This window comes from Dermacentor variabilis, chromosome 7 (assembly GCF_050947875.1).
Source record: "Dermacentor variabilis isolate Ectoservices chromosome 7, ASM5094787v1, whole genome shotgun sequence".
In the NCBI taxonomy this organism is placed as follows: Eukaryota; Metazoa; Arthropoda; class Arachnida; order Ixodida; family Ixodidae; genus Dermacentor; species Dermacentor variabilis.
Window position 1 is genome coordinate 129,399,904 of NC_134574.1, and position 13,142 is coordinate 129,413,045.

General features: G+C 45.6%; 2 protein-coding genes across 2 annotated transcripts; one reads left to right on the top strand and one right to left on the bottom strand.

Moving 5' to 3' along the window:
* Positions 1-1,471: 1,471 nt before the first annotated feature.
* LOC142587913 (rRNA-processing protein UTP23 homolog) lies at positions 1,472-8,999 on the top strand. Its single transcript, XM_075699283.1, has 2 exons — positions 1,472-1,701; positions 2,134-8,999. Exons 1-2 carry the CDS (start codon positions 1,550-1,552, stop codon positions 2,741-2,743), a joined length of 762 nt encoding a protein of 253 aa, XP_075555398.1. The 5' UTR covers positions 1,472-1,549; the 3' UTR covers positions 2,744-8,999.
* AP-2sigma (adaptor protein complex 2, sigma subunit) lies at positions 7,894-13,095 on the bottom strand. Its single transcript, XM_075699284.1, has 4 exons — positions 12,958-13,095; positions 12,550-12,699; positions 9,913-10,086; positions 7,894-9,292 (listed from the first exon to the last, which is right to left on the bottom strand). Exons 1-4 carry the CDS (start codon positions 12,958-12,960, stop codon positions 9,191-9,193), a joined length of 429 nt encoding a protein of 142 aa, XP_075555399.1. The 5' UTR covers positions 12,961-13,095; the 3' UTR covers positions 7,894-9,190.
* Positions 13,096-13,142: the final 47 nt, after the last annotated feature.

Consider the following 13,142-nt stretch of genomic DNA (forward strand, 5'->3'; position numbering starts at 1 on the left):
ACGTGTAAGTTTGTAGTCGTCTCCACGCGACTGCTTGCCTGTTGTTTAATTTTGGGCCTGCCGGGGATACCGGTCTACGAGCCAATCTATAATGCTGCGTGATCTCCCATATTTTAGCATGCGCTCTCCGCTCCCTCGGTCATCGAGGGGCCCCGTAGCGGCTTGGCGGTAGAGATCTCGAGCCAGCTCGTGGGCCGCCTCGTTGCCGGGGACGGCTTCGTGCGCCGGAGTCCAAATTATTTGAATTTTTCTATCTAACTTTCTCTGGCCTAGGATTCTGGCCGCTAGACTAAGAGACTAGAGGAATGTCATTGTAGTGCCCCTATTGCCAAATCTTTGAGAATGTCTTTGACACCATGGTATTTCTTGCAGCAGCAATAATATTTTGTTATACTAAAGCATGTATAAACACACTTCACTATATTGAGGTTCAAAATATATGGTGTTCTATGGATCGGAAGTTATAAAAAGCTACATACTTTGTTATAACCAGAATTTCGTTATATCGAGGTTTAAATCTTCAAATATTATAAGAGGAGGCTTTTACAAACTACCAACTGGAACACCAATGTATGCCATAGTTGATTTTGGAGACAGTTGGGTGATGCGCTTATTGACTTTGGATTCCTGCTGATGGGTACATGCTCGGCTTCAATTTTGCAACATGTACATGCGTGCAAAGTGAACAGTTGTAAAAAGGCAATATGACTGATGAGTGAATCTTCATGGCTGTTTACGTGGACATGGTGATTTAATTGATGTGCATGTAATGTCGGCCTCTTAAAATATAGTAATTAACCTGAACAGCTAGGTTGTCTTGGTGCATACTAAAACACGCGCGCTCGACTGTCAACAGATGGACAGCTTCGTCGCGCATATGTAAATTGCAGTCAGGTTCAAATGCAAATTTCAATCGTCCCGATGAAATATTTCGGTTGTGAATTAGTATACGCGTCCTCCTAATCTTTACCACGCCGTTAAAACGAAGATGCTCACGAGATCAGAAGGTGTCTGCATGCATGTCGCAGATACCCTCACCTGTACAGGTGACGTGCATAGTACTGGGTAGTGGCTAGAAATGCGGAGAAGTCGACTTCTGTTGAACGCACGAGCACATAAGCGCCGGGCTTGGGACGTATTTTTTCTTTTATATTTGCAGTTTTCAAAATGTTTAGGACACGCATTAAGACTGCGCTAGCGCACCACATTTACCATATCGGCCACGTAGTCGAAGGAGCATATGCAGCGTTCATACGTTTCCCATTTTACGTTTTGGCCCTCCTTATATTTTTGCCAAACACGCATTAAATTTCTCTTGAAGTGCTTCAGATTCAATATTTTAAGATTACGCTTTTGTTCTTTCTTTCTTCTTGTAGCTGCATACGCCTCTCGTTGTTCTTGCTTCTAATCTTTGAAGATGTCACTGGCATCGACATTATCGTTGTTTAGACGTCGATATCCACACGATCGCTATGTTCACGTCTTGTTTTCCTACGTGCGCCGACACGTGTAGTTGATCATGCCGTAGCGCGCACGTTGACAGAGCAGAATGAGGATAAACCGTTACAAGCGGGTCCAGAGGCACCTCAGCTTCTACAAAAATGCCTTCGGATTCCGACCACCGTATCAGATCCTCGTGGACGGCACGTTTTGCGCAGCTGCGCTCAAGTACAAAGTGAACATCAGAGATCAAATGCCGAAGTGAGTTCTCCATGTCTCTAAGCTGCAGGCGACGTCGCTTTTCTGTTCGGAGCTTCGCGCCGAGAAATCGGCCGGTATTTCGTTCCATAAAGCGTAACAATATGACTTTGGTTACTTAGAACGACACGCGATGCAGAAGACAAATCATTGATTCAAATCATAGCCGCGTATTAACTGCCACTTACCCAACCAGCGCGAAGTGTAGTAAATTCCCACTACCCAACCAATCCTTCTTGACGCGATTACTCAGTATTTTTAAATCGAGGTTGTAGACTCTTATGGGAGAATTGTTCGTAAGTGCAGGAGCCATCCAATCGCAACTTGGACATCACCTAACGGCTGACAGCACCTAACGAACCAAAAGCTGAGCGAGACAGCCACGGTTCTTCTGCGTACATGTATATATATATATTTTTTTTTCTTATAATTTAGGTACCTCGGCGACGAAGTCAAACTCTGCACTACGGTCTGCGCCGTGACCGAGACGGAGAGCCTCGGCCCAACGCTGTACGGGGCCACGCTGGTCATCAAGCAATTTTCCGTGCGCCGCTGCGGCCACGAGAAGCAGCCCATCACGGCCGCCAACTGCTTCCACAGCATGGTGCGGAAGCGCAACCCGGACCACTACATGGTCGCCACGCAGGACCACGACCTCAGCGAGCGACTGCGCGCCCTGGTAGGCGTGCCGCTTCTCTACCTCTTCAACGCCATCACTCTCGAGAAGCCGTCGGAGAAGAGCGAAAAGAAGGGCACGGAGGCGCTGCGGGCGCAGTCGGAGGCCCCCGAGCGGCAGATGGAGGTCGTCAAGCAGCTCAAGAGGCAACAGAACCTCCTGGAGGACGAAGCGGCGGCTAAGAGGAAGCGGAGGAAACCCGCGGGGCCCAACCCGCTGTCGTGCAAGAAGCCGAAGAAGGCCCCGAAGAGGCCGTCGTCGGACGCCGTGCAGGCTGGCCCGGAGGCTGGCAGAAAGCGAAGGAGGCACAAACGTGTTAAGCTTGCCAAACATGTTGCGTCAGAACTTTCGAAGTCTTCTGCGGAGTAAAGTGGTGTGCGTCGGCCTTGGTGCTGCACTGTGTTGCTTGCTCCATGATGTAGTGGGGCATTGACTTTGGTGGTGATCTTGGTTGAGTGACGATTATGCCCCAAAGGTGGTGTAAAGTAACCTATGGTTGATTGGCGAGTTATGTCTGAAAGCGAGACAGGGTTCTGCAGATTACTTTGAACCACCTGGGATCCTTTAATGTGCACCCAGTGTTTGCTATTAGTATTAGAGTATGCGTACCAGAGTCCAATGCTGTCACACAGGGCTTCGAATAATTTTGATTACGCAAGGTTAGTATTTAACGTAAAATGCAATGTTACTTGTGCATGTCCACATTCTGCCTCATTGAAATGTAGAATGCAACCATCATAGCTGGGAATCAACCCCTGAAACTTGTTCTCCGCAGAATGCCGCAATTACTGAGTCACCAAAGCATGTGGTGTTGTGGCGGTGTACAGTTGACTACAAGAGTGAAGATGCAAATAATGAACTTTAGCGTAGTGAACTTGACAAGAGGAAGTCTCACCCGTAGTCTAAAAAGCACTAGTAAACCAGAAATAACTAATTTTGTGGTTTTATGGGCTAGAACCATGATCTGCTTATGAGGCACGCTGTAGTTCGGAGCTCTGCATTAATTTTGAAGGCCTGAAGTTCTTTAATGTGTGTTCCAAAGCTCGGTACACAAAAGCTTTTGCATTCTGCTCCCATAGGAATGTGGCTGCTATGTCCAGAAATCAAACTCTTATGCGCAGCAGCAGAACGTTATAGGCACCAAGTTATCTTTGGGAGTGACAATAGTCTAAGGCTTAGGCCTGTTCGAAGTTGAATTTCTTTGCTTTACTAATACAGGTGGTTAAACTTACAAAAAAAAAGAGAGTGCTACCGCCTGACAGTGCGGACCCACTTGATGCAATGGCATTTGTGCACTCTGCACTTCACAAGGCAATCCAAGGCAATCCAGATAAAAACCTGGAAAAAAAAAAGGAGTACAGCTTATGCAGCCTTACCAGCAGGGGTGAAGGTGGTTCTTGCTTCTAAATAGCCTACGAATGGGAGATACCACGGCTGCAGCATGCTTTTGCTCTTTCGAGTGCAAGAGCTGGAATGATTAAGTGCCGTTTTTTGGATGAAGGAAATTCTTCACAAAAGGCTTGCTAAACTTCTTGTAGGCAAAGTTGTTTAGGTTCAGTAATCATCAACTTGGTGCTGCCACTGCCCAAGTACCTGTCATCTCTCTGTGCTGTCGCAGATCTGAGGATACCTCTGTGCTGAAGGTATAAATCCTTGCCAACTGCTGTCATCCTTGCTCTTTTACGTTCGCTGCAGGACAAAGGCCTCGTCCAGTGATCTCCCATTACTCGTCTTGTGTCAGCTGGCTCGATCCTGTGCTTGCACATTACCTAATTTTGTTGCACCACTTAGTCTTTGGCATAGAATTTCACGCAACAATTACTAGAGGGGACTCTGGCGCTAGTGTATAGGGCAGCCACAAGCGGGGTACTTCAGCCAGCTTGGGGATGATGGTTAGTACATAGATTTGCCTAAACTTCGTCCTTCTGGCTTCAGACGCCTTTGTCGCTTTGTAAGCTCATTTTCAACAAACTAATGTGCAATAAATATTTACATGATCATTATTAAAATTGCCCGACAACAGGACTCTGAGCACAGGATCTCTATCACAGAAGTGCAATATTAAAACCACTATGTCAGACGCATGCATCGACGAGCAGCATAAAACGCCCTTATGAATTTCTCGTGGGCAAGCTAGCAGGTTGAGACACTTGGCACATTTCGATTCAGCCACCTTGACGCGCTTAACCACTGCAATTAGTAGCAACTGTGCATGTTCTCACAGTCTCCTGCACATGAAAAACTATAGATTGCTCAGAAATTTAGGACAACGAAGGCAGATAAAGTGTAATGAAGGAAGCCACAAAAACTTCCAAAGTCACAAGCACAAAGATCAGACAAATCCATGTACCACTCATCATTCCCACATGAGACGCTCATTTCAGTATTTGCCTGATGTTTCTGCACAGGCGCGAAACTCTGTGGTCTTAGGCAATGCTCGACTGCGCTTCTGTTTCCTTGGCAACCAGTCGCTCTTAAGGGAACACCTGCACTACACAGTGCAGTGCTAAAAGGCACACCGTTTTCAACACCCACTGCCCCCAGCAGCACGAGACTACGTACTAAGCAACAATGTTGGCTTGCCTTTGCCGGCAGGTAACTGTGCTGGCACACATTTCATGTCTATATCTGGCTATGCGAGCTCATCTACACAATGGCCATCACAGCAATCAGTTGTGGTCAACTACAGACTGGTGTTGGAAAGTTTAAAGACGTTTATAGTGACGTCCTTGGAAACTGACCCTGGCAACCCTTAACGTCCGAACTCACTCGAGCGATGACATAAAGGTAATGAATGAAACCGTAACTAGACGGCTTCAAAGGCAGCACTTGAAGTGGGAGGTAAGGCACCAAGGCATGCTCTCCCAAGTAACAAAGGACCTAATAAAGAAACTACAAAAGAGTGAAAGTGTCTAACTCAAGAAACAAGAATTTGCGGAACTGTCAAAACTGATCAACAGGGAGAAAATAGGGAATATTCAAAATTGTAACATGAGAAAGACTGAGGAAGCCATAAAAAATAGACGCCTGAAATCAGTGAGAAGGAAACTTGGCACAGGACAAACCAAAATGTATGCACTGAAAGACAGGCAGGGTAATATCATCAGCAATCTCGAATATATAGTAAAAGCAGCGGAAGGATTCTATACTGACCTGTGCAGTACCCGGAGGAGCCACGATACCTCCATTCGAAGCAGTAATGAACAGGTTGCAGAGACTCTATAACTAGCGATGAGGTTACAAGGTCATTGCAAGACATGAAACGGGGAAAAGTGGCAGGAGAAGATGGAATAACAGTTGATTTAATCAAAAATGGAGGAGACATAATGCTTGAAGAACTGGCAGCTCTCTATACAAACTGTCTATCGACTTCAAGGGTCCCAGAGAACTGGAAGAATGCATACATACTAATCTACAAAGGGGGAGACGTTAAAGAATGAAAAAATTATAGGCCCAAAAAATTATAGGCCCATTAACTTACTCCCAGTATTATATGAAATATTAACCAAGATAATTTCCAATAGAATAAGGGCAACACCGAACTTTAGTCAAACACGGGAATAGGCTGGCTTCAGGAAGGGTTACTCTAGTATGGATCACATCGACATTATTCAGGTAATCGAGAAATCTGCAAAGTACAATCAGCCTCTCTATATGGCTTTCATAGATTATGAAGAGGTATTTGACTCAGTTGAGATACCAGCAGTCGTAGAGTCATTACGTAAGCAAAGAGTACAGGACGATTTATGTAAATAGCTTGGAAAGTATCTACAGAGATTCCACAGCAATGTTAATTCTCCACAAGAAAAGTAGGAAGATACCTATGCAGAAAGGGGTGACAAGGAGACACAATCTCTCCAATGCTATTCACTGTGTGCTTGGAAGTATTCAAGCTATTAAACTCGGAAAGCTTAGGAGTAAGGATCAACGGTGAATATCTCGGCAACCTTCGATTTGCAGACAACGTCCTGTTCAGCAATGCTGGAGACGAGCTACAACAAATGATTGAAGACCTTACCAGAGAGAGTGCAAGAGTGGGGTTGAAGATCAATATGCAGAAGACAAAGATAATGATGAATAGCCAGGCAAGGGAACAAGAGTTCAGGATTGCCAGTCAGCCTCTAGAGTCTGTGAAGGAGTAAATTTAACCTATGTCAATTACTCACAGGGAATTCTCATCACGAAAAAGAAATTAACAGACGAATAAAAATGGATTCGAGCTCATATGGCAGACATTGTCAGCTCCAGACCGGAAGCTTACTATTATCATTGAAAAGAAAGGTGTACAATCATTGCATTTTATTGATGCTGACATATGGGGCAGAAACTTGGAAACTGACAGAGAAGCTTGACAACAAGTTAAGGACCGCGCAAAGAGCGATGGAACGAAAAATGGTAGGCATAACGTTAAGATACAGAGAGTGGTTTGGATCAGAGAACAAACAGGTGTAGCCGATATTGTAATAGACATTAAGAGAGAGAAAAAACAATAAAGCTGGGCAGGTCATGTAATGCGGAGGTTAGATAACCAGTGGACCATTAGGGTTACAGAATGGGTGCCAAGGAAACGGAAGCACAGTCGAGGACGACACAAGACTAAGTGGGGCGATGAAATTTGAAATTTACGGGTGCTGGTTGGAATCTGTTGGTGCAGGACAGGGGTAATTGGAGATCGCAGGGAGAGGCCTTCGTCCTGCAGTGGACATAAACTAGGCTGATGATGATGATTTAAACAGTCTGCAAACGTCAATGCTTCACCCCAATTTTTATCTCATGGGGGATATGTACCTCTGCTTGCCAACTTCTGAGGCATACTTAAGAGCTTATTAGTCAGCCATCTCAGTGCATCAAAGACGCTTTTCTAGGCAAAGCAATATCTTGAGATTGTATACCATTTTACGAGGCTGGGGTTGTTTTTGTTTCTTACATTCTCGCCATTCACTCGCCAACGCAGGAAGTAAATTGAAGATATAGCTTAAAAAATAAAGGACGTCCAACAACTATAAAAGAAAAGTTCTGAGAAAGTCATCATGCCAGAGTTTTATCCTGTTCATAGACACATTGGCATTTGCAAAATACCGGGTTACAGGAGAGGTGTATGGCAGCAACAATGCTGGTAACCACATCTGGTGACAGAGTAGCCGGAGAGCATGCCAAGCTAATACTTCTGTGACCTATCATCTACTTAAGTGCTATTTTAAAGCATTGGTAGAAACAATGGTTAAGGTGCTGCACTTTTACTGTCATGCTTCAATGACACGACACAAATCTTTCAAATGTATTGTAGTTGGGCAAATCGTCACAAGGTGTTGCCACCGGCCTTGCTACTGCCATACACGGCTCCGGCAACCCTCAAACGTTAACAAGGTGAAACTCATAATTATCACCACGTATTGACTTTACACTAAAAATAAAGCATTTTGGGTCATGACCTTGCGACTGTCCAAAAATGATGTTACCAACACTGCTGTGGACTCTGTGTTGGCTTGAGTCTTGGAAGCACTAAGACAACAACATGATCGGTAAGGATAGGCATTTTATGTACAAGTGTTTGTTATACAGGTTATGACTTTACATAATACTACACACCACTGGTACAGCCTCCCACACCACCCCCCCGTGTCCCTCCACAAACCATCACAGTGCATACATAAGCCATACAAGTTGCTTGGTAGTGCACGCCATAACCAGATGGTCACACTCACTATACCTTGGGTCGATGTATGAAGTGCCGCACAGAAAGATACATCTTCACTCTTGTGCGGCTTAAACTATTACAAGCAACGAGGAGAAAGCTAATGAACTGTCAATAACAGGATATCTTGTGCAGCGGGTTAGTGTGTTAAAGAGGCAATGCTCTCTGTACAACTGCCTTATTTCATTCAACTGAAGGTACAAGCTAAATGGGTTTAAGAAAAGTAACATTTGCAAAATAGCACTTTTTTAAGTTTCTTTTTCAGCAATCGCTGTGTCGTAGATTCTACGTTTTCATTGTGTCCAAGAAAGTGGCTTTTGACAAACGCTCTTTAAGCTTCAATAGGTTGCTATGCAACAAGTGTCATAGTGTCCTAAAATCCCAGGGCCTTGCCACTCAAGAAAATCCCAGCTTGCAGAGAAAAAAAAGAAAAGAAAGCAAGGCAACTGGCTGTAGTTTTGATGCTTGCGCTGACCGAATAAAATGCACCGTTATCTAGCAAACAAGCATCAGCATCGCAATGTGTGCCTTAACCGTCGTGTCCACCTTGGAAACCAGCTCAACACACAGATTAGCAATATCAAGGACACCCAAGAATGCCCGCAGCAAAATCAGCTGCACTTGCGATATCACTCAAGTACGACTCGTATCGCTCTCTTTACAAACAGTAAAAGCAGTTCAACGTTTCGGACAATCCAGACCACGAATCTACCTTCCGGAACAGAACATCAGAAGAAGAAAGCATGCATCGCACTTCAGAGCATCAGGGTGCGAGGAGGACGGGTACCTAGACCCAGGAGGAGTATTGCTGATGCCATTGGCACATCAACTCTGCAGTGCTATTGAGTAAAACAGAGACGCGCAGCGGGCAGGCAACTGCAGAACAAAGAAGTGTACTTCAGAAGCAGAAGGCTTGGCATGCCAGAGAGTTACTCCTGCAAAAGAATGCGCATGGAACCAGTTGAAGGGAATGTGGTTGTTCATCACGTGCACGTCGCCAGCCCGCTCCCTCTCGGTTGAACCTGTCTGTCCCTTCTGCATGCATGTCAGTGCGCGGTGAGGTGGGAGAAGAAGCTTTTTTTTTTTTTTTTTGCCAGAGAGCCCGTGATGATTCTGCCGCTTCACTCCAGCGAGTTGTAGACCAGCAGCTGCTTGAGGACTTTCGTCTGGCTTGTCTCTCGGATCTCGCCAGCGAGGAACATCTCGTCCACGACACTGTACACCTAGGTGGGGAAAAAAAGAGGCGGTGCCGATGGTGACCACGGTTAGTTGTAGTTGCCTTTATCAAATGGAAGTGAGTGCTTTGAGCATGCATCTGCTAATTCGAGCAAATTGGAAATAACTTTGCCTGCATGAATTTGACAGGCTTGGAATGAGCCAACTGCTCAAGCTCGCACATACTGCAACAGATGCGAGTCAGGCCAGGTGGCAGGCTGACAAGTTGGCTGAATCGCCACCTACCGACCTTGCATGAACATGACAGGTGTTGGCCAAGCCAACTGGTGAACTGACAGGTTCAGCTGACTTGCAAACTGAGCAGTTTTTGTACATTGCAAACATCTCATTGCTTTATATGCGTGGTAGATCAGATAAAACTCGAAGCACTGACGCAATCAGTACAAATTGCACCAGATGACCCGCGGCTAGATTTTTTAGAAGCAACCCTTGTCGCAGCTGGTATAATGAGAGGCAAAGTTGCACATTTCGGGAAGACGAAGCACATTTGTTGAAGTGCGCTAAAATTACTCTAGAGGATGCTTCCTGAATCTATGTTAAGCTGGGACTGGGAGACGAGGATATTTTTTCCCAGCAACCAGCACAGACGTCATGCGTGGCGCCCCACCTTGTAGAAGTTGAAGACGAGGTCCAGCTCACAAACGTTGTGGAAGTACTCGTTCAGCACTTCCACAAAATTGTGGATGGCCTCGAGGTAGGCCAGGTTGTTGTCGTGCACGTCCACACAGATGCAGAAGTAGAGGCCAGCGTAGCGCCGGTACACTATCTTGAAGTTGCGGAACTGCGCAGAGGACGCCAGAATGACCACAAGGAAGCAAGCAGGCCAACGAGTAATGCGTCACTGATGGTGTGTGGGGTCTTGCAACAAACACAGTGCTGTGTTGAACGCATTAACAAAGATGAACACTTCTCTTTGTCGTGAATTGTGTATAGCATAAGTGGTAGTTTGGTTTGGCCCGTTTTCCTTGTGTTTAGATATAGCCGCAACAAAGCTAGGAGTAAGCGCAAGTCTTAAGCTGCCGGATCCATCTTTGTATGGGAGCAGCACACTCTGCTTCTACGAGTGGGGCTGGTCACTACATTTAATTCTCCACCAGAAAATAGCCATGCTGGTCACCTGGGCGGCAGGACGTTGACTTCAGGATCTTGAGCTGTTACACACACACACACACACACACACAGTCTGATGCCATACAAAGCATTTATCTAAAGACAAAACTTCGGTTTAGGCTAGCTGGCTCATTCTTTTAAGTATAGAATCTTGGCAAAGCCGCAGGGCTGGTAACTGTATAGTTTTCTTGTCTGTAGCCTTTAAACAGCATCTAGACAAACAATGCATGTACGTAGTGGCTGTCGCTACGATGTAAGTACTGGCACATCACCACCGAGATTTTTCAGCACACCGCAGGCAGCCTCCTTATCACCGAAATCATGCCAAGGAGCTGTGCGTTATAGGTCAAGCATCACTTCTGGCGAGTGGTAATGGCGTGATTTTTTTTTCATTTCTGGTATAAAAAAAACTGCTAAGTTTGAGAGCCTTTCATGATGCTCTCGCTCGTATATCAAACGTCAAATTTTGCACAGAGGCTTGTCTATATCTCCACTATCTTAAACTAGGCTTTTCACGCAATCCAAGGTTTCATTGCAGTTGGCCTATAAAGCTGAGTGCACAAGCATTTTGTATTCTGTCCTGACTGCAGCACCATTGCTGCAGCTGGGAATCAAAACTTGCAACCCCTTGCTTGCAACCTGCGACCCCAAACTGTAAATGGGTAGGAGTTGGTTTTGTCAACATGTATGTTTCACAATGATGCTTTCTACACAAATGGTCCGTCAGCTAACATGTGTTCACCTGTGTGGCTGGAAATTGAGAGCTGAAAGCTTGCACTCAACAATAAAACAGCCAAGCTAATGGGTGGCTGCCATTAGCGCAGAAGCAAGAGACACTTGGGGCTGCTATACTGCGTTGTTATGACAGTTCCATTCTGATGAACCAGAACAGATTCCAGCATGATGTGAAAGGAATTACTGTGCAACGTGGAATACGTAACGTGAAACGATACGACATCACGGGTAGGATTTTGCGAACGGTTCCAAGATTGTGCTTGGTAGAGAAGAACAGCGAATTTTCCCTACGAGAGAAAGGGGAAAAAGAAGCGCATAAGAAAAGGATCTGCAGTCTTGTGGGTCTGTGCTACGAATTGTACTAGCGCTCCTAGTTGTACGGGTGGTACTACTCGTGCTGGTACATGTAAACCATCATGCAAGTTTGTAAATAAACCCTTTTTCTCATCTCTTGGACATTGCCCTGGGCCTCTCAATTGCCCGGCACCTTGCACATCACCAGCCATGGAACCGTAATGGCTGCTCGGACCCAGAGACTCAACAACTGTATGACAGCGGTGAGGTACGCAACCCTGGGTCCGAACAACTGAATGACAGCGATGGGATACGCTACCCTGAGTCCCAACAGAGCGCGGTCTTGTGTGATCCAGTGATTAGTCCACACAGCCACAATTGAGGTTGTTTGACCGGTACCAGTGATGGACCATATCACCTGGCTATCACAGTCCGCTTTGCTACCAGACCACCTCGAGTTCACACAGTGAATATGGCTTGTCAGCATTATGCCAATGAATATGTCAGTTTTATTTCCCACATTTAACTAGTCCTCATGGTGCTATTAACCAACCTCTCAAAGCTGAAAGATAGGCTACACTTTAAGACAGTCATACTTTCCAGGAGTTGCGATTTATTTTTGCCTTAATTCCATCTTGCAGCAGGTTCATTTCAATTGTGGGCCTTTATGTGCGTCAATTGGAGCACATTGCCACGCAGCACCGAGGGCTATTGAGCAATTATGCAAGCTGGAAACACAAACGAACAACAAACAAAAGTAAACAGTTCGATAACACACAGCGCTTATTGCGACATAACTAATGATGGACATACTAGCAAGCGCGCACATAAAAATTGTCCCAATCCTGAAGATAAGAACTATCTCTCCGTGGCACATGAACACCACATAAATGTGTACATCACTTCAGCGTAACATAAATTCAGATAAAGCGAAGCGCACGCACACGAACAAGTTGCCGGAGGGCACTCCGATCAATGTTGGAAATAACCATTGATACCGGGTGAGGATGCTAGAGATGGTTCAGTGTTGTATGAAGCCCAAGAAAAATAAAAAATAAAAGATGAAGGGCTGGAAAGATAGCGCCTCTGATATGGAAGGACTTACCTCGACGAAATTCGTGTGCTTCGCATCTCTGACCGTCACGACGGCATGAACCTCTTCGATTAGCTTCTGTTTCTCATCGTCGTCAAAGTTCATGTACCACTTGGCTAACCTCGTCTTGCCGGCCCGGTTTTGAATAAGAATAAAGCGTATCTGAAAAAGATGAGGCATTGAAGAGTAACATGAAGACAACGCAATGATAAAGATGCACCGAGATGAAGCAGATATCCTTTTTTCTTTTTTTTACTTCGTAAGGCGGATCATTGCTATCCGATGGGTGACATAACCCAAGTAGCCGAAAGCAAGATGCAGTAATAGGCATTGCGGATGGCCGGGTATCACGGTAGGCATTGCGTAAAGCGTCAGAAACGTCGCCGGTGAACGGGAAATGTCGAAACAGTGCCCACTCACCATATTTCCTGAGTAATAGAAGATTTGCCCAGCGGCTACCGCACCAAACCAACTACTCCGCCTCCCTTCTCGCTGGCCGTCCCAAACCGGAAACGCAAACCGCCGACTGGCTTGCGGAAGTTGAACAGATGGCGCCCGTCAACTACCAATTTGCCTTGTTTATCCAGTTGGTTTGCAACGTTGTT

What these genes read in the sequence shown, in the direction of transcription:
- AP-2sigma (XM_075699284.1), bottom strand. An exon ending in AGCACACGAATTTCGTCGAG is followed by an intron (nt 10,087 to 12,549) that starts GTAAGTCCTTCC and finishes TCCTCTGCGCAG; the next exon opens with TTCCGCAACTTCAAGATAGT. An exon ending in TCGTCTTCAACTTCTACAAG is followed by an intron (nt 9,293 to 9,912) that starts GTGGGGCGCCAC and finishes TTCCCCACCTAG; the next exon opens with GTGTACAGTGTCGTGGACGA.
- LOC142587913 (XM_075699283.1), top strand. Translation starts at nt 1,550, where the DNA reads ATGAGGATAAACCGTTACAAGCGGGTCCAGAGGCACCTCAGCTTCTAC. An exon ending in ATCAGAGATCAAATGCCGAA is followed by an intron (nt 1,702 to 2,133) that starts GTGAGTTCTCCA and finishes CTTATAATTTAG; the next exon opens with GTACCTCGGCGACGAAGTCA.